The sequence below is a fragment of the Anomaloglossus baeobatrachus genome, chromosome 10, assembly GCF_048569485.1.
Source record: "Anomaloglossus baeobatrachus isolate aAnoBae1 chromosome 10, aAnoBae1.hap1, whole genome shotgun sequence".
Taxonomy (NCBI): domain Eukaryota; kingdom Metazoa; phylum Chordata; class Amphibia; order Anura; family Aromobatidae; genus Anomaloglossus; species Anomaloglossus baeobatrachus.
In genome coordinates this window covers 50,003,129-50,023,302 of record NC_134362.1, presented here as the reverse complement: position 1 = coordinate 50,023,302, position 20,174 = coordinate 50,003,129, and the positions used below count along the sequence as shown (strand labels likewise).

Below are 20,174 nucleotides of genomic sequence, written 5' to 3'. Positions count from 1 at the left end.
ACAGCTGAGGTTTTCTTATCATCAGAGGCAGGATTAGAGTGACAGGTGAAACCTCTATACACAGCTGAGGTTTTCTTATCAGAGGCAGGATTAGAGTGACAGGTGAAACCTCTATACACAGCTGAGGTTTTCTGATCATCAGAGGCAGGATTAGAATGACAGGTGAAACCTCTATACACAGCTGAGGTTTTCTGATCATCAGAGGCAGGATTAGAATGACAGGTGAAACCTCTATACACAGCTGAGGTTTTCTGATCATCAGAGGCAGGATTAGAATGACAGGTGAAACCTCTATACACAGCTGAGGTTTTCTGATCATCAGAGGCAGGATTAGAATGACAGGTGAAACCTCTATACACAGCTGAGGTTTTCTGATCATCAGAGGCAGGATTAGAATGACAGGTGAAACCTCTATACACAGCTGAGGTTTTCTGATCATCAGAGGCAGGATTAGAATGACAGGTGAAACCTCTATACACAGCTGAGGTTTTCTGATCATCAGAGGCAGGATTAGAATGACAGGTGAAACCTCTATACACAGCTGAGGTTTTCTGATCATCAGAGGCAGGATTAGAATGGCAGGTGAAACCTCTATACACAGCTGAGGTTTTCTGATCATCAGAGGCAGGATTAGAATGACAGGTGAAACCTCTATACACAGCTGAGGTTTTCTGATCATCAGAGGCAGGATTAGAATGACAGGTGAAACCTCTATACACAGCTGAGGTTTTCTGATCATCAGAGGCAGGATTAGAATGACAGGTGAAACCTCTATACACAGCTGAGGTTTTCTGATCATCAGAGGCAGGATTAGAATGACAGGTGAAACCTCTATACACAGCTGAGGTTTTCTGATCATCAGAGGCAGGATTAGAATGACAGGTGAAACCTCTATACACAGCTGAGGTTTTCTTATCATCAGAGGCAGGATTAGAGTGACAGGTGAAACCTCTATACACAGCTGAGGTTTTCTTATCAGAGGCAGGATTAGAGTGACAGGTGAAACCTCTATACACAGCTGAGGTTTTCTTATCATCAGAGGCAGGATTAGAGTGACAGGTGAAACCTCTATACACAGCTGAGGTTTTCTGATCATCAGAGGCAGGATTAGAATGACAGGTGAAACCTCTATACACAGCTGAGGTTTTCTTATCATCAGAGGCAGGATTACAATGACAGGTGAAACCTCTATACACAGCTGAGGTTTTCTGATCATCAGAGGCAGGATTAGAATGACAGGTGAAACCTCTATACACAGCTGAGGTTTTCTGATCATCAGAGGCAGGATTAGAATGACAGGTGAAACCTCTATACACAGCTGAGGTTTTCTGATCATCAGAGGCAGGATTAGAATGACAGGTGAAACCTCTATACACAGCTGAGGTTTTCTGATCATCAGAGGCAGGATTAGAATGACAGGTGAAACCTCTATACACAGCTGAGGTTTTCTGATCATCAGAGGCAGGATTAGAATGACAGGTGAAACCTCTATACACAGCTGAGGTTTTCTGATCATCAGAGGCAGGATTAGAATGACAGGTGAAACCTCTATACACAGCTGAGGTTTTCTGATCATCAGAGGCAGGATTAGAATGACAGGTGAAACCTCTATACACAGCTGAGGTTTTCTGATCATCAGAGGCAGGATTAGAATGACAGGTGAAACCTCTATACACAGCTGAGGTTTTCTGATCATCAGAGGCAGGATTAGAATGACAGGTGAAACCTCTATACACAGCTGAGGTTTTCTGATCATCAGAGGCAGGATTAGAATGACAGGTGAAACCTCTATACACAGCTGAGGTTTTCTGATCATCAGAGGCAGGATTAGAATGACAGGTGAAACCTCTATACACAGCTGAGGTTTTCTGATCATCAGAGGCAGGATTAGAATGACAGGTGAAACCTCTATACACAGCTGAGGTTTTCTGATCATCAGAGGCAGGATTAGAATGGCAGGTGAAACCTCTATACACAGCTGAGGTTTTCTGATCATCAGAGGCAGGATTAGAATGGCAGGTGAAACCTCTATACACAGCTGAGGTTTTCTTATCATCAGAGGCAGGATTAGAATGACAGGTGAAACCTCTATACACAGCTGAGGTTTTCTGATCATCAGAGGCAGGATTAGAATGACAGGTGAAACCTCTATACACAGCTCATCCACCAATCACAATGGGTGATGTCACGGCTTCTGCTGGCTTTATAGTGACTTTGGCACTAGCCATGTGGGACTGAACTACTGAGGGTCCACCAATAACACTGACCCTGGGGACCCACTGTTCAGCTAGCATCAATCACACATTTATCTGTACTTCTATGTAATAATGCTGTGGGTAGTTTGTTGAGTGATAGATAAGATGCTGATTTTGTTTCTGTGCATAGTGGAAAATGTAATAGGGCCAAATACTGCTCATTTGGGGGGGGAGGTGGGGTGGGGATAAGTGGCTCACTCCAGCATCGGGGCCTACCAGGGAATTGCCCTGTTCCCCGGTGGGCCAGTTCGAGCCTGGTCACTAGTGATGTGTCGGCAGCGACAGATCGGAGACAGAGTCTGCTCCCTGCTGTGAAGGACAGGAGTCGGCCCCCCAGTAAGAACCACTAACTGGCTCTCAATGGGCATAAAATCCTGGTGGTCAGATGGGCAGAGTATCCTCCTCCAAACAAATCCCTGCCCACACCACAATTTAGTTGGTCTATTACAAGTAGGTGGGGTTTTGTCAGCGAGTGGGTGGGGTTTCGGACACCTTAAGATCTTTAATATGTGTTCACCTGGGGTGATAGGGATATATTTAGGATCCAAAAGATCTATCTCTTTTTAGTGAGCAGATCCAAGGGAACCGGATCACCAAAAAGTGCCCTACTGCCCATCACTACTTGGCACACGCTCATTAGATGCTTCAATATAAAGAATAGGGTTGTGGCTAATGTACGTGTGCTGTTTCCTGAAACAACAGGAAGTTAGAGTCTAGATGAGCCCAAGTGAAAATTGCAGGTGTTGTATTTGTTATTTTTAATACAGAAAGAAAAAATGGCAACTAAAATAAAAATATCACACAAAAACTTGATTTAAACATTAAGGCTATGTGCCCACGCTACAGGATTTATCGCGGATTTGACGCGGATTTTGACGCGGATTTAGCGCGGATTTGCCGAAAATCTGCTGCACAGCTACTCCCCAGCCATTTCAATGGCATTTTGGAAATGCTGTGCCCATGCTGCGGATTTTTCCGCTGCGGATTTTGCCGCGGATTTTGATGCGGAACAAACTGCAGCATGTCAATTGTTTGGTGCGGATTTGGTGCGGATTTTCTGTTTTGAATGGGGAAAAAAAAATAAATAAAATCCGCATCAAAATCCGCGGTAAATCCGCGGTAAATCCGCGGCAAATCCGCGGGTGCGGATTTGCCGCGAAAGTTGCGGATTTTCAGGCAAAAAAATCCGCAGGGACCTTTTACTGTGGACACATAGCCTTAGTAATTTTCTGATAGCGGCTTCCCTTTAAGGTGGCATGAAGGTAATCACAGCAGCAGCAATGAGTGACTCCGCTGTATGAAGGTTCTCCGCAGTATTCTCCTGTCTGATACTTTGTAATTGTTCCGACATTCTGCGTTATCTCCTGGTAACAGCTGTACCCGCAGCGGATCCCTCCGTATCTCAGCACGCTCCTCTTGTCTTGTCTCTTTCCATCCATCTTTCTCTTTCCATTATCTGTAATCTTTGATGCATCTCGTGTGCATTAATCAGTAACGGTACATATTGCTCAGTGAGACGCCTGCTTTGTTTTCCAGCTTTGTAGTTCACATTTAATTTAATTTTTGCATTCCGCTTTCCTCAAAACCAAAAATTCTGCAATATCCCATTTCCTCCATTGTATTCCTTTTAGGGTCAATTAAAATGGGATATTGGGATTCTTTTTTTTTGGGGGGGGGGAGCATTACAGCTCTCGCGGTCTTTACTTATATAAAATATCTGCTTCTTGGACCTATTCATTTTCTTGAATGTAATGGAAGATCACAAGGGTTAAACTAAATCCACAAGTCAAAAAACCAACATCGATGCCCTGACTGGTCGCAGATCCCCTGATCCAAAACCAACAGCTTCTTGTCTGCTTATAGGGCTGCTGCATCCAGATCAGGGAACCAGTGACTGGGCCAGACTTGTGGTCCGTACTCAGACCATAAAAGATCATAGTCTAATTACCGTATATACATCCAGTATATCGCCCCTTCTCCGTATTCCCTTTAGCCACTGCTTTCTGAGCACTCATATACACTCCATCTCAAACTACATTGCTACTGTGTCCTCTATGACTTTGTGTTTTTTTCCGTGCCCAGATATTGTTTAAAGGGAAACAGTCAGCATGTTTTTACCTATGTAAGTAATGACATGGCTGTATAGGCCTGTGTCAAATAATTAAAATTATACCTTTTTTGTAGAAATCCAATGTACCAGTCATGAGAAATTTACCGTAGAAGCCATATGCAAATCAGACAGCTTGTGTCTGCGCACTTCCAAGTGCATTGACACGCCCCCAGTGCACTTCCTGCCTGATTTGCATTTGGCTTGTATGTTGAATTTCTCTTGACTGGAACATCGGATTTCTACAAAAAAAGTATCATTTTTATCGTGGGATACTCACCTATGTAACCAAACCACTACTTCCATCTGTGAAAATGTGTGGAGCGGTTTCTTTTAAAGTGTCCTATAAGTTACACATCGGTCACGTCATCAGCTTCGCTAATACCTAGAACAAAATGTACTACAATGCTCTTGCCACTGCACATCTTCACCTCTTAGGGGAAAAAAAGGAGTGCTATAACCAGCACTTCAGCAGATTCATCCTGAATGTTTGGGATTTTTGAGCTCCAACCTGTATAAAAATGATTCTGGAACTAGAGGCTCCTTCCTGTTCTGTTGTCTCTTTCTCCGCAGCCCCTCGAAAAGTTCATCTGTCCAACTTCCCCTGTGCTGTGTGAGCCTCTGACACATCTGGATATGTCCAGTTGGGCCCCTCCCCTCCTCCACATCTGGATGCCGGATGAATGCGTTCTTTCTCATTCATTTTCCCACGGCCTCTCACTCTTTCCTTACCTCCTTCACACTATATATCCCCTTTTTCTTTTTTTCATCCCTTCGCTTTTCTTTGTCCTGATCAAGCTTTTCCTTATTCTTCTCACCCCAAATACCTTCTCTGCATGCCATGTCTTCTTCTGCCTCCTGATGATGGACTCTGCGGAGGTCAGGATAAGGCGGGGGGGGGGGGGGGATCGGGGTTAAGTGTTTACATTTTTTTATTTCAAATCTGTTTTATTATTAAGTTTATAAATCAAGCATACATCTTGAACATTTATAAAGATTATAATACATAAACAGTGATCTCTCAGTTTCGGAATGACAAAAATAACATCACATTGTAGATTTCATTGGAACTCTATAAGCTATCCTTATGCTAACACTCCATGGCAAACCATACACTAGAAATCAGAGTTCCAGCTAAACATGTCTTCCTGATAATTGACAAGACCACTCTCAGCATAAAACAATCCCCTTTTAAGTTATTGAATAAACATTTAAGAAAAAGTAGAAAACTAGAAAAAAAAAAAAAAAGAACAGATATAAGCTTAGAAAAGAAGGAATCAAATAGAGTGAAGAAAGTAGGGTAAAGAGGGGGTGGGGGAAAAAAGTGTGTGGGGAGAGGGGAAGACAAGGTATGTCACCATTTCTCATCCCAAATAACCTGCCAGACTCACCGTGAACTCAGGAGACTCCATGAACGTAATCCACGGTCCCCACACTGTGATAAATTTTTCCGTGAGCCCATTAAGTTCAGCTGTGAGTTCCTCCATTCTCTGGAGGTTTGCCATCTCCTCTACCCAGTCAGCTAACGTGGGGCATCTAGTCTGTTTCCAGTATCTGGGAATAATTATACGGGCTGCCGCTAAACAAAATCGCAGCAGGTCCCTCTTTTGTGACTTGAATGAACCTGGGAGGATAGAGAGGAGGGCCACCTGGGGAGATCTCTCCACCTCACCCCCACTCATCTTTTTATACAGAGAATACACTGAGTCCCAGAATGGTTGCAATTTAGCACAGCTCCACCATATATGTAACATAGACCCTTTTTCTGTACCACACCTCCAGCACATGTCGGACACTGAGGGAAAGATAGCATGCAATTTGGTCGGGTATTGGTACCACCTTGTGAGAATTTTATAGTTTTTCTCTTGGGCGGCACAAGCCAGAGAAAGTTTGTGGGTCCACAGAAACGCCCTGCTCCATCTGTCCTCCGAAATGTCCTCTCCCAGTTCCTCTCCCCATCTATAGACAAATTTGGGTTTGTCCGACATGTCTCTCTGGTTCAGCATTTTATAAATAAGAGAGATGACATGCCCAGGTGACGAACCCTGCAAGAACAATTTCTCAAATGGAGTAGGGGGGGTCCTCAACTTCCTCTCCCTGTCCTGGTTGGATAGAAACGATTTCAGCTGCATATATTCTATCCAGGAAACCTCTCTCCCTGTGGCCCGTAGAGATGCATAAGGGGGCAGGGTATTTCCCTGGAGCACATGAAAAAAACGAGTTTCCTCCACCCGAGTATATCCCAGAAATTTATTGGAATGAAGCCCCGGAGGGAACTCCTGGTTGCCAAAGAGGGGGGTAAGTGGACCCCTCCCCTGTGAGAGAGAACCCCTCTTAACCTCACCGTCCCACGTCCCCATCACTGTCCAAATAAACTCCATTCCCTTCTCTATCTGTGACCTACTCTCCTTTCCCATCCATGAGAGGAAGTGCAAAGGGACTCCCAATCCGTCCTGTTCGATCGCGACCCATTGTTTCGAGTTCCTATGGAAGTGCCAATCCATTATCCTCGTTAGAATAGTTGCCCTGTAGTATAACTGGAAATTTGGGAGCCCTGCCCCTCCATTATTTTTGTGTCTGGTAAGAGTTTTTATGCTTGTCCGAGGTCTCCTATTCCCCCAAACGAACCTTGACAAAGCCGTCCGAATTTTGGAAAAGTAACTCCCCGGCAGGTGAATAGGTACCGTTTGGAACAAGAAAAGAAACCTAGGAAGAACATCCATTTTAATAGCGTTGATACGCCCAAACCACGATAGTCTTTTTTTGTCGTACTTCTTTAAATCCCTAATTGTCCTCTCTAACAGGGGTAGAAAATTATGATGCATAATTTTTGTTGGATCCCGAGGTACAACTACCCCCAGATATTTTATAGCTGACGGTTGCCACTTAAAGGGAAAATTTTGGGTTGTACGGGCTAGATCTTCCGCCGACAGGGTCACATTCATAGCCTCTGATTTAGAGAAGTTCACTTTAAAATTACTTAAGTTACCAAACTCCTCGAACTCTTTGAGCAAAGACGGGAAGGATATGTGTGGCTGGGAAATAAACATGAGAAGGTCGTCAGCAAATAAAGCTAACTTGCGATTCCCTCCCCCGGCCTCTATCCCATGGATACTAGCATTATTTCTTATGGCGACCGCTAGATGCTCCATGACAATGACGTAGAGCAGAGGTGACAATGGACATCCTTGCCTTGTTCCATTGTGGACCTGAAACGATGACGACAGAAACCCATTCGTCCTAACTTTTGCTGAGGGTCTCGAATAAAGGGACGCAATCCTATCTAAAAATTTGTTGCCCAAACCCACCTGCTTTAGAGCGGCCATCATGAAATTCCAACTGACCCGGTCAAAGGCCTTCTCCGCATCCACTGAGAGTAAACACATGGGAAGAGAATGAGCCCTCGACCGGGTCATCAGGAGGAACAGTTTGTTGGTATTGTCACGCGCCTCCCGACCTTGTACGAACCCCACTTGATCTGTGTGTATTATCCCGGGCAAGGAAGGAGCAAGTCTGTTGGCTAAGGCTTTGGAAAAAAGTTTTAGGTCTAGATTGATCAGTGAAATGGGTCTGTAATTTGTAACTAACATGTGATCCTTCCCCGGTTTGGGGATAACACATATATGGGCTTCGAGAGATTGCGCCACCCATTGGGAATTTTCTGAGATGGAATTAAATACTTTAGTCAAGAACGGGGATAGCTGAGTTTGGAATATTTTATAAAATTTAGGGGTGAACCCATCTGGACCCGGACTTTTGCCTGAGGGAGATTCTTTAATGATAGATGCCACTTCTGCTTCTGTAAAGTCCGTCTCTAAATTTTCAATCTCAGCACTGGGTATAACCGGTAGGGCCGTTCTGGATACGTAGTCGTTTATTTTATTTTCTAATGCGTCATGTGGCATGTCTCCAAATTTGCCCTTTATGTTATATAGGTCTCTATAATACTTTTGGAACTGTTCCGCGATGAGAGTTGGGTTCTGAGTCGAAGAGCCGTCTGCTTGTTTAATCATGGGAATGTGGCTGGGGTCTCCCCTAGGGTGTAGAATCCTAGCTAGTGGTCTACCACATTTATCTGCATACTCATAGAGGAATCTTTTTATTCTAGTCCTATGTCGCTCATACTGTCGGTCGAGAATCGATTTAAGCTCCTCTCTATTTTTGACTAGCTCCGCCAGTGTCAAAGGTGATAATGTCTTCTTATGGGCCCTTTCCAGATCTGAAATATTCTGAAGTAGGGACAAAATGGTTTGGGCTCTCTCTCTCTTAAGCCTAGCCCCATGTTTGATCAAAACCCCTCTCAACACACATTTAAGTGCCTCCCACTGCACGGGAAGGGCTGTGGGGTCTTCTGAGTGTATTTCTAAAAATTCATCAATCGTGTTCTGTAGATCCTTCATGCACCCCTGATCCCCAAGCAGACTATCGTTCAGCCGCCAAGACCACGGCCTCCCTGCCCCATCTGGGATAGTAAGGCTCAGGAATATAGGAGCGTGGTCAGACCAGGATATACTGCCTATAGAGGCCTGTATCTGCCAAGTCAGAGCCTTTTGGCTCACAAGAAACAGGTCTATGCGGCTGTACGAGGAGTGAGCCGGGGAGAAGTATGTGTAGTCACGCTCCACTGGGTGTAACGTTCTCCACACATCTACCAATCGAAGCTCTTGTATTGAGCGTTTAACTTTTGTTAGCTTTCTGAGAGAGAGAAAATTGTGTCCCGAAGTTGTATCTACCTTAGGGTCCAAAGTGAAGTTTAAATCGCCACCCACGATCACGGTCCCTTCTGCGAATTCATCCAATGATGACAGGAGAGAGGAGCAGGACGTCGCCGGATCTCTGTTTGGTAAATACCAATTGACAATGGTAAAGATAGATGAATTAACATTAATTTTCAGAAAAATGAATCTTCCCTCAGTGTCCACTCTCGTGTCCAGAACCGTGTGCACCAGGGCTTTATGGATGCCTATAGACACCCCTTTTGATTTTGACTCTGGGTTGGTGCTATGGACCCATTTGGTGTAATATCTGTCTTTAAAGTTAGGGAGGTGACCAGTTTTGAAATGTGTTTCCTGAATCAATAATATATGGACTCGTTTCTTATGCATGTCAAAGAATACCTGAGACCGTTTTTGCGGGACATTGAGGCCTCTCACATTCAATGAGCCAAAGGTAATCTGCGTCATTCTGAGGAGGAGGAACGGTGAGGAACCGGGAAGATGGGGATGGGAAGAGAGGTGTGGGTGGAGAGAATAGAGAAGGTTAGGAGAGGGGGAGAGAAAAAAAAAAAAAAGGAGGGGGGGTAGAAGGATTAAGTATATGAAGGAAACTACAAACAAAGAGAGAGTACCGTAGGCAAAAAGGTCAAAGCACCTCTTGCCTGTAGGGTCGTAACGTGACCCTTATACTTGGTCAAATAGACTAGAGGTAAATGCAGAAAAATAAGAATCTCTATATACCAGGGATGTTAATCCTACGCCACTACCCTGTGGCGTGTTATCCCAATCAGGGAGGGAACTTTCCACAAAGGAGCCCCCTGCCCTGGACTAAAAAACAGCTTTTAACTATATATATTTTGATTTGCAACTAAAGCTCTGTATAAAGAAGGGAGAAGGGGCTTTGAGAGGGTATTGTACCTTATAATGTTGAGGGGCGCCCCCCATTACACCCAGGATGGAAGGAGGGAACCCCCCACCCCCCTGTCCAGGGCGATACAATAACCCCACAACGCGAAATTCCCATCAGGACCAGAGGATAGACTCCATCGTACTGTGATCCTATAACCAAAAACATACTAGAACAATTTAATCCACCATTCTCTTATACATCAGACCGGCCTCCCTCCTCTTTCTCTATGAGAGCCACGCATCCGATCACCGGCTGGGACGGTGACTCCCCCCCCCATTGGAAAGTCCGGCCAGTCCTCTATAGGCACTAATGGAATGTCCAAGGCCGCGGTGAACGAGGGTAAATCCGCCGGAGACCGAAGAACATGCATTCGTCCCGCGTGCCGAACCAGCAGGCGGAAGGGGAACCCCCAGCTATATGGAAACTCGTATGAGCGGAGAATGTCCAGCAGAGGTTTAAGAGCTCTTCTCCTTTGTAAGGTAAAACGGGATAGATCTTGTAGAATCTGGATTTGGCTCCCCTCATACGATGGTGATACTCCACTGCGGAGCTTAAACAGAATGGCCTCCTTAATAACATAGCGGTGGACCCTACAGATCACATCCCGAGGTCGGTCGTTCTGGGCTGGTTTGGGGCCCAACGCTCTATGCGCTCTATCCAATTCCAGGGGTTGGCTTGATGGTTCACCCAGAATATTATTGAAGATCACTTGAAGGGTACCATGTAAGTCCTTGGACTCGACAGACTCAGGCAGGCCGCGCACTCTGAGATTGTTTCTTCGGCCCCTATTTTCAGCATCATCCATTGCTTCAACCACGTATTGTATTTGGCGGGAGTGTTGTTCTAATAGTGCCCCGTGGGCCTGTGAAGTGTCCTCCATATTCTGAATTTTAGCTGCCTGCACTTGACTCTGGGTGTCCACTCTCTCCACCTCCCCCTTCAGGGCTGACAGCTCTGTGCGGTACGCCTGCTCCAGCCTGGTTATATATGCCTCCATATCTTCCCTGGTGGGTATAGCTGAGAAACGTGCCCGCATCTCATTAAGCTCTGTCAGAACTCCTGACTCTTGTGTTGTTGTTATGGCTGGCCCAGACCCTGCATGCTTGTCTGCATCTGGTAACTTTAGATTTATGTTGTGCTTCTCCCTGGGTACAGTCTCACTTCTGTCAGGGACCTGTAACTCATTTGCAGTGCAGTGTCCCCCCTCCTGAAATTCCTCACACTCCTGCATGTGTGTTATAAGAGAGGACGTTACTTCCCCCTCCAGAGGCCTCCAGGCTTCAGGGCTACTGTTTGTATCAGCAGGCACTTCCCCCGTGCTTCTCACTCCGGGTTTCCCCTGTACCTGTAATCTTGTGCTGTCTGGCCTTATCTTCTGTATCTCCTCTTCACTCCGGGTGGTCTCTCCTCTCAGTCCCGTCAGCTGCTGAGCCTTTCCCTGCATCTCCATAGCTGCCATCTCACTGCTGCACGCTGAGCTCCCCTCGTGTGTAGCCTTAGCAGCCATCTTGGGTGCCACCTGTGAAGCTTCTCTCTGCCCCGGCCTGGATAAAAAGTGCTTGATCCCTCTCTCCTCCGATTGTGAAGCTCTGCTGCTGCACCCCTGGGATCTCCCTCGTCTCCTCCGCTGCATAGCCTGTGTTGCAGAGTCCTCAGTTGCGTGGATCATCAGTTATAAAGTCCAGTGGCAGGAGCTAAGACAAGTCACGTCCTCACTCCTTCATAGCCAGGACACGCCCCCCTACATTTTTTTATATTCTGTCTCTATTCCCCCGCTCTCTGTTGAGATAATGCTGTTTCCCTAACCAAACCCGGAGAATGTGTAGACAATCCGAAATATACCAGATTGTAGGGATGGTGGGAGTGCGCTCGTACTTTTCGTGCGGATGAGTTTGCATATATACACTCACCCACAGAGGTTTTTGCTATTACTTTTTGCAATCCTTTTGAACTTGCATTTTGCCTTTTCCATCGTTCCTTTGTAACCACTTTTTTTTTGTTTAACTGTAATGTAATGGGATGAAAAACCACATAGAAATCCTAATGAGGTTTTTTTTATATAGACAGACATAGGGTCCTATATTACTCTTATTATTCTCTTATTTTCTTATATAGACATTATAATATATATATATATATATATATATATATAATATGTAAAAAAAAAAAAAATATATATATATATATATATATATATATATATATATATATTTATATATGTATATATATGTATGTATGTATATATATATATATATATATATATATATAAATAAAAAAATGTGTGTGTATGTATGCATGTATGTATGCGTGTGTGTATGTGTATATGTGTATATATATATATATATATATATATATATATATATATATATATATATATATATATATATATATATATATATATATATATATATATATATATATATACATATATACACACACACGCGCACAGTATATTGTTGGGGGATGATGCATCAGCTTACTTTCACTGGAAGAGTGACAGCTGTCAGATCTGCGCCTTCATTCCCTTCTGCTTCTACCCTTCAATACGACATCTAATTCTGGCTCAATAAGTGCAAAAAGTAACTCCAAGCCCCAACCAAGGAATTGGCAGGACAGATCTATCTAAAAAGCACTACGGTCGCATTTCTGCTTATATTATTAAATTCCTGTTCAGCAAAATGAAGTAGTAAGAATGAACAAATGCAAGTTACCTATACATAGAAGAGAAAAATCCAACTAAAATGTATATATAAAATATATATAAAAAAAAAATATATGTGTGTGTATGTATGCATGTATGTATGCGTGTCTGTATACATATATATATATATAATTTTTTTTTTTAAAAGTATTATTTTTTTTGCTCCGACAAATGGGCTAGGGCTTATTTTCAGGGGTCGTCTTATTTTTTTCCACATTTATTCTTGAACAAAAAAAACAACAACATTTATTCAAATATAATCATATTGCATTCAGGAACATCAACATAACTCTCCAAACCCTGTGTGTAACAGATGTATCCATCTATCTCTCTATACACACACCTACCTGTTTCCTCTTCAGCTTTACACTCCTGTAATTAAGAGACCTTTGGTCACATGACACCCATGTCCAAAAGGTCCTTAAGCAGTTTTATCATCAGGATATAAACACTGGGTCCCCTGGGAGAGTGCGGGCCCTATGACATTGCCCAGCTTGCTCTCCCTTCACTCTAATGCTAGTCTGTCTCCAGTTCTTTTGGGCTCTTGCAATTAAGAGACCTTTGGTCACATGACTGTGAAGTCATCAAAGGTCCTTAAACACCACCTCGGAATACAAATGTTGGGGTCCCTATGAGAGTAGGGGTCCTGAGAAAGTTTGACTACCACTAATGCCGGCACTGATTGTAATTGGGGCATATTTTTGGAGGAGGGCTTATAATTCAAGCATTATCCAAAAATCCTCTGAAATCATGATCATGCTAGGGCCTCTTTTGGGTAAATATATATACATATACACATACAGTATATATACAGGCGATGCCGAGCGCGATAGTACATGCGATATCTTGTGCTTGCTGCCGTAGCGAACATTATCGCTACAGCAGCTTCACACGCACATACCTGCTCGGCGACGTCGCTGTGACCGCCGAACTATCTTTCTTTCAAGGGGGAGGTGCGTTCGGCGTCACAGCGACGTCACTAATCGGCCGGCCAATAGAAGCGGAGGGGCGGAGATGAGCGGGACATAACATCCCGCCCACCTCCTTCCTTCCTCATTGCCGGTGGACGCAGGTAAGGAGATGTTTGTCGCTCCTGCGGTGTCACACACAGCGATGTGTGGAGCTGCAGGAATGACAAACAACATCGTACGTGCGGTCGACCCGACATTATGGAAATGAACGACGCTACACAGATCACCGATTTTCAACGCTTTTGCGATCATTTATCGTCGCACCTAGGATTTACACGTTGCAATGTCGCTACCGGCGCCAGATGTGCGTCACTAACGACGTGACCCCAACGATATTTCGGAAGCGATGTCACAATGTGTAAAGCCCATCTAAGTATCCATGGTTACAACCACGCATATACTTAAGGGGGCTTTACACGCTACGATATCGTTAATGTTTTATCGTCGGGGTCACGTTGTTCGTGACGCACATCCGGCGTCATTAACGATATCGCAGCGTGTGACGCTGACCAGCGACCTTAAGCGACCTCAAAAATGGTGAAAATCGTTCACATTGGAGAGGTCGTCCCAAACTCAAAAATCGGTAAGGGTTGTTTATGCAGGTGGTTCATCGCTCATGCGGCAGCACACATCGCTGTGTGTGACACCGCAGAAGCGAGGAACATCTCCTTACCTGCCGCCGGCCACAATGCGGAAGGAAGAAGGTGGGCGGGATGTTACGTCCTGCTCATCTCCGCCCCTCCCCTTTGATTGGCCGGCCACTTAGTGACGTTGCGGTGACGTCGCTGTGATGCCGAACGTCCCTCCCCCTTGAAGGACAGATTGTTCGGCAGTCACAGCGACGACGACGACGACCAGGTAAGTATGTGTGACGCTGCCGTAGCGATAATGTTCGTTACGGCAGCGATCACAAACAATCGCATGCGCGACGGGGGCGGGTACTTACACGGTCGCTATCGCTACAAATTGCTAGCGATATCGCTACCGTGTAAAGCCCCCTTTTACAGTTGCTTAGCTAGTTGCTCGTGGTCATAACCATGGATATCTAAGCTCCTGCAATGCCCTGCACATGCGGTAAGCGCTATACTACATTTTTAAGTGGAGGTATTTGCTAATATTATTATTATTATTACACCTACTATATATTGGGATAGGATCTTGGAGATGGGAATACCCCTTTCATCTAATTTGCATTTGTGCATGGGGGTCTTTTCCTCCCTCTCCTTACAAAGAACATGTGTATGGAGGGGCCATGAGGACTAGCTGTCATCCATCTGCTATCTACAGAGTGCGGCCATGAGTCTGTATTACACCACTGTAGCCAAGTTATCATTCATTGAATCGGACACACTAGCGGGGGTCTTGGGATATTTGGTAGTGGGTTTTTCTAAACTAAACAGCCCCTTCCATTGTTAATACCAGACATCTGCTAACTATTTCATGCCTACAAGCCATGTGCCTCTCCTTTGTTTCCAAGATGAGCAGTGCCATGGCCGATGTGGCCACTATCTAGTCTGTGACTTCTGTCCATCATCCATCTCGTTACTCTATACTCTTCCCATTTTGTTCACGTCAATCCTACAGTCTTCATCTATTATTGCAACATTTCCGGTAGTATGCATCCTTATTCCCCATTATTGTCACTTATGTGCACCCAAGTGCCAGGGTGCAGATCCACCCGGCCACCATGGACGATCTATCCACCAATTTTATATGTTGGTATTAAACCATGGACACTTAAGCCTGCTTTACACGGTACGACCGATTGTGCGATTTCACAATCGATCGTACCCGCCCCCGTCCTTTCTGCGTCACGGGCAAATCGCTGCCCGTGTCGCACAAAGTCAGTAACCCCCGTCACACATACTTACCTCTCGTGCGACCTCGCTGTGGGCGGCGAACGTCCACTTCCTGGAGTGGGAGGGACGTTCGGCGTCACAGCGACGTCACACGGCCGCCGGCCAATGGAAGCGGAGGTACGGAGATGAGCGGGATGTAAACATCCCGCCCACCTCCTTCCTTCCACATAGAGCCGGCGGCGGCCGCGGGAGGCAGGTGAGTTGCTCATCGTTCCCGTGGTGTCACACGGAGCGGCGTGTGCTACCACGGAAACGATGGTCAACTAAATCAACCGATATTATGGAACCTAACGAGCAGTACCCGACTCACGATTTGTGAGCGATACTGCGTCGCTAGGAGGTGTCACACAGGCCGGTATCCCCAGCGATGCCGGATGTGCGTCACAAAAACCGTGACCCCGACGATCTATCGCACGATAGATTGCCTGGTGTAAAGCAGCCTTAAGCCATACTGGTTGTGTAGATGGTTTCTGCGGGCGGTTTAATGGTTACTTACAGTTAGGTCCAGAAATATTTGGACAGTGACACAAGTTTTGTTATTTTAGCTGTTTACAAAAACATGTTCAGAAATACAATTATATATATAATATGGGCTGAAAGTGCACACTCCTAGCTGCAATATGAGAGTTTTCACATCCAAATCGGAGAAAGGGTTTAGGAATCATAGCTCTGTAATGCATAGCCTCCTCTTTTTCAAGGGACCAAAAGTAATTGGACAAGGGACTCTTAAGGGCTGCAATTAACTCTGAAGGCGTCTCCCTCGTTAACCTGTAATCAATGAAGTAGTTAAAAGGTCTGGGGTTGATTACAGGTGTGTGGTTTTGCATTTGGAAGCTGTTGCTGTGACCAGACAATATGCGGTCTAAGGAACTCTCAATTGAGGTGAAGCAGAACATCCTGAGGCTGAAAAAAAAGAAAAAATCCATCAGAGAGATAGCAGACATGCTTGGAGTAGCAAAATCAACAGTCGGGTACATTCTGAGAAAAAAGGAATTGACTGGTGAGCTTGGGAACTCAAAAAGGCCTGGGCGTCCACGGATGACAACAGTGGTGGATGATCGCCGCATACTTTCTTTGGTGAAGAAGAACCCGTTCACAACATCAACTGAAGTCCAGAACACTCTCAGTGAAGTAGGTGTATCTGTCTCTACGTCAACAGTAAAGAGAAGACTCCATGAAAGTAAATACAAAGGGTTCACATCTAGATGCAAACCATTCATCAATTCCAAAAATAGACAGGCCAGAGTTAAATTTGCTGAAAAACACCTGATGAAGCCAGCTTAGTTTTGGAAAAGTATTCTATGGACAGATGAGACAAAGATCAACCTGTACCAGAATGATGGGAAGAAAAAATTTTGGAGAAGAAAGGGAACGGCACATGATCCAAGGCACACCACATCCTCTGTAAAACATGGTGGAGGCAACGTGATGGCATGGGCATGCATGGCTTTCAATGGCACTGGGTCACTTGTGTTTATTGATGACATAACAGCAGCCAAGAGTAGCCGGATGAATTCTGAAGTGTACCGGGATATACTTTCAGCCCAGATTCAGCCAAATGCCGCAAAGTTGATCGGACGGCGCTTCATAGTACAGATGGACAATAACCCCAAGCATACAGCCAAAGCTACCCAGGAGTTCATGAGTGCAAAAAAAGTGGAACATTCTGCAATGGCCAAGTCAATCACCAGATCTTAACCCAATTGAGCATGCATTTCACTTGCTCAAATCCAGACTTAAGACGGAAAGACCCACAAACAAGCAAGACCTGAAAGCTGCGGCTGTAAAGGCCGGGCAAAGCATTAAGAAGGAGGAAACCCAGCGTTTGGTGATGTCCATGGGTTCCAGACTTAAGGCAGTGATTGCCTCCAAAGGATTCGCAACAAAATATTGAAAATAAAAATATTTTTTTGGGATTTGGTTTATTTGTCCAATTACTTTTGACCTCCTAAAATGTGGAGTGTTTGTAAAGAAATGTGTACAATTCCTGCAATTTCTATCAGATATTTTTGTTCAAACCTTCAAATTAAACGTTACAATCTACACTTGAATTCTGTTGTAGAGGTTTCATTTCAAATCCAATGTGGTGGCATGCAGAGCCCAACTCGCGAAAATTGTGTCACTGTCCAAAGATTTCTGGACCTAACTGTATGTTCATAATTTAGTGCCCATCTTGGGTCTCAGCTTCTTGGCCAATTTCCTTGGAGGGGGCGAGGGAGGCACAAGGGAGACATGAGACTTCTACTTATCTGGATGTCGGATTTATCTATAGTAGGACACGTCATGCAGCGCGGAGCATGTGATGATACCGGACTTATCTGTGATTTATGGAGGAGATTTCTTGTTTCTTTCTAATCTTTTTGTCTTTTTTTTTTTTTTTTTTTTTTTTTTTTTTTACCCCTCACAGGAAGTTGATATTCTAGATATCACCCTAATAAGAGACACTCGGACGGGGAAATACGCCAAAATTCCAAAGGTAAGGATAGTGTACTAATACAATGCCAATGGCCCCAGCAGGGCGACACAATCACCAAAGATGGAAATCCCTAAAATAGAGGATAAGTCTCAGATCGTGGGACCCCCTAGGACAAGACTGTTGGACCCCGACTCTGCAGAGCCGCCATCTTGAGTAGAGTGGAGGGGTATATGCTCATCATCTATAGAGCTGTTGGAGCAAGTCTGTCCCATAGACAATGAATGGTGCTTAACTCCACTTTTTTCAACACTAGGCCCAGTTTTTGTGATGGATGTGGTCCAACCTCAGTAAGTTATTCCCTATTTTGTAGACAGGGGTTAACTTACTATATTGGGAGTAAAGGCCTCCAATATCGACAGGCTTGGGTATGGGGCGCCGACCAATTGATTGTCAGGGAAGATGTCGATCGGGCACGTCCGAGTTCGGTCTGCCGATCGCATTATATATTCAGGGATAAGTCGCCAATCAACGTGTAAGCTGCCGGCTCTCCTAGAGAACGAAGGAGCATGTGGCCAAACTAGCACTCACGGGTATGGGAGAGCCGGTGGAGATGGCTGTCGGCCAAAGCATCATTGGTCCAATAGGCATCTAATAGGTTTAACCCTTTATTTAAAGGTTAGAATGAGAAAAACATGACGCTACCATCCGTCCTTCATCTATTTTTCAAGGGGGCTCATGATTTTGCCTAATAAGTTGATATCCGATATGATATCCGATAGTAATTGGTACATCTCCAATAGTAAGAACCCAACTGAGTGCTGTTACTTCTCAGTAATTTGTACAACTCCATTTGCAAGAACCCAACTGAGTGCTACTACCTCTCAGTAATTGGTACATCTCCATAAGCAAGAACCAACTCGCTGCTACCTCTCAGTAATTGGTACAACTCCACAAGCAAGAGCCCAACTGAGTGCTACTCTTCTTAGTAATTGGTACATCTCCAATAGTAAGAACCCAACTGAATGCTGCTACCTCTCAGTAATTGGTACAACTCCGTTAGCAAGAACCCAACTGAGTGCTACTACCTCTCAGTTATTGATAAAACCCCATTAGCAAGAACCCAACTAAGTGCTACTACCTCTCAGTAATTGGTACATCACCATTAGGAAGTCCCCAACTGAGTGCTGCTACCTCTCAGTAATTGGTATAACTCCACAAGCAAGAACCCAACTGAGTGCTACTCCTCTTAGTAACTGGTACATCTCCAATAGTAAGAACCCAACTGAGTGCTACTACCTCTCAGTAATTGGTACATCACCATTAGGAAGTCCCCAACTGAGTGCTGCTACCTCTCAGAAATTGGTACAACTCCACAAGCAAGAACCCAACTGAGTACTACTCCTCTTAGTAACTGGTACAACTCCATTAGCAAGAACCCAACAGAGTGCTGCTACCTCTGTTATTGATAAAACCCCATTAGCAAGAACCCAACTTAGTGCTGCTACCTCTCAGTAATTGGTACAACTCCACAAGCAAGAGCCCAACTGAGTGCTACTCTTCTTAGTAACTGGTACATCTCCAATAGTAAGAACTCAACTGAATGCTGCTACCTCTCAGTAATTGGTACAACTCCACAAGCAAGAACCCAACTGAGTGCTACTCTTCTTAGTAACTGGTACATCTCCAATAGTAAGAACCCAAAAGAGTGCTGCTACCTCTCAGTTATTGATATAACCCTAGTAGCAAGAACCCAACTAAGTACTACTACCTCTCAGTAATTGGTACATCTCCATTAGCAAGAACCCAACTAAGTGCTACTACCTCTCAAGTTATTAATCGATATTGGGCTAAGCTACAGGACCAAAATATAAATACTGGACCCTCCTTTATCAATACACAGAAACTAGATAATTGAAACCTGTCTTTTTAGGGAAATGGTACATCTAGATAGAATTTACCACCAAGCACACATCCGTTCCTTCACACTGATCGGAGGGCACTGCCGGATATGTGCTTCATGGTATCGCTCAGCTTTGTCTTAGACCCGAGAGCAGCGGAGACTACAGACTCCCATAGACAATTAGACGGTTACTCGATCTTGCCGCCACAGTCCCACCGGACTGGAGTTATCTAATGTCTATGGATCCCATTACACCTGCTGGGAAAGTGGGGCGAGCATGAATGGCGGCATAGATAGCCACAGTACTCCGCATTGGCACAGGTGCGCCTCGTCATTGGTT

The 20,174-nt window shown here is 44.7% G+C and overlaps 1 protein-coding gene across 1 annotated transcript in view; it reads left to right on the top strand.

Moving 5' to 3' along the window:
* The window catches only part of PLCB3 (phospholipase C beta 3), a 184,782-nt gene that overhangs the window by 76,361 nt on the left and 88,247 nt on the right, over positions 1-20,174 (top strand). The window contains exon 3 of the mRNA XM_075326633.1: positions 17,926-17,994. Within this exon, the coding sequence (XP_075182748.1) occupies positions 17,926-17,994 (69 nt within the window). The remainder of the gene's footprint in view (positions 1-17,925; positions 17,995-20,174) is intronic.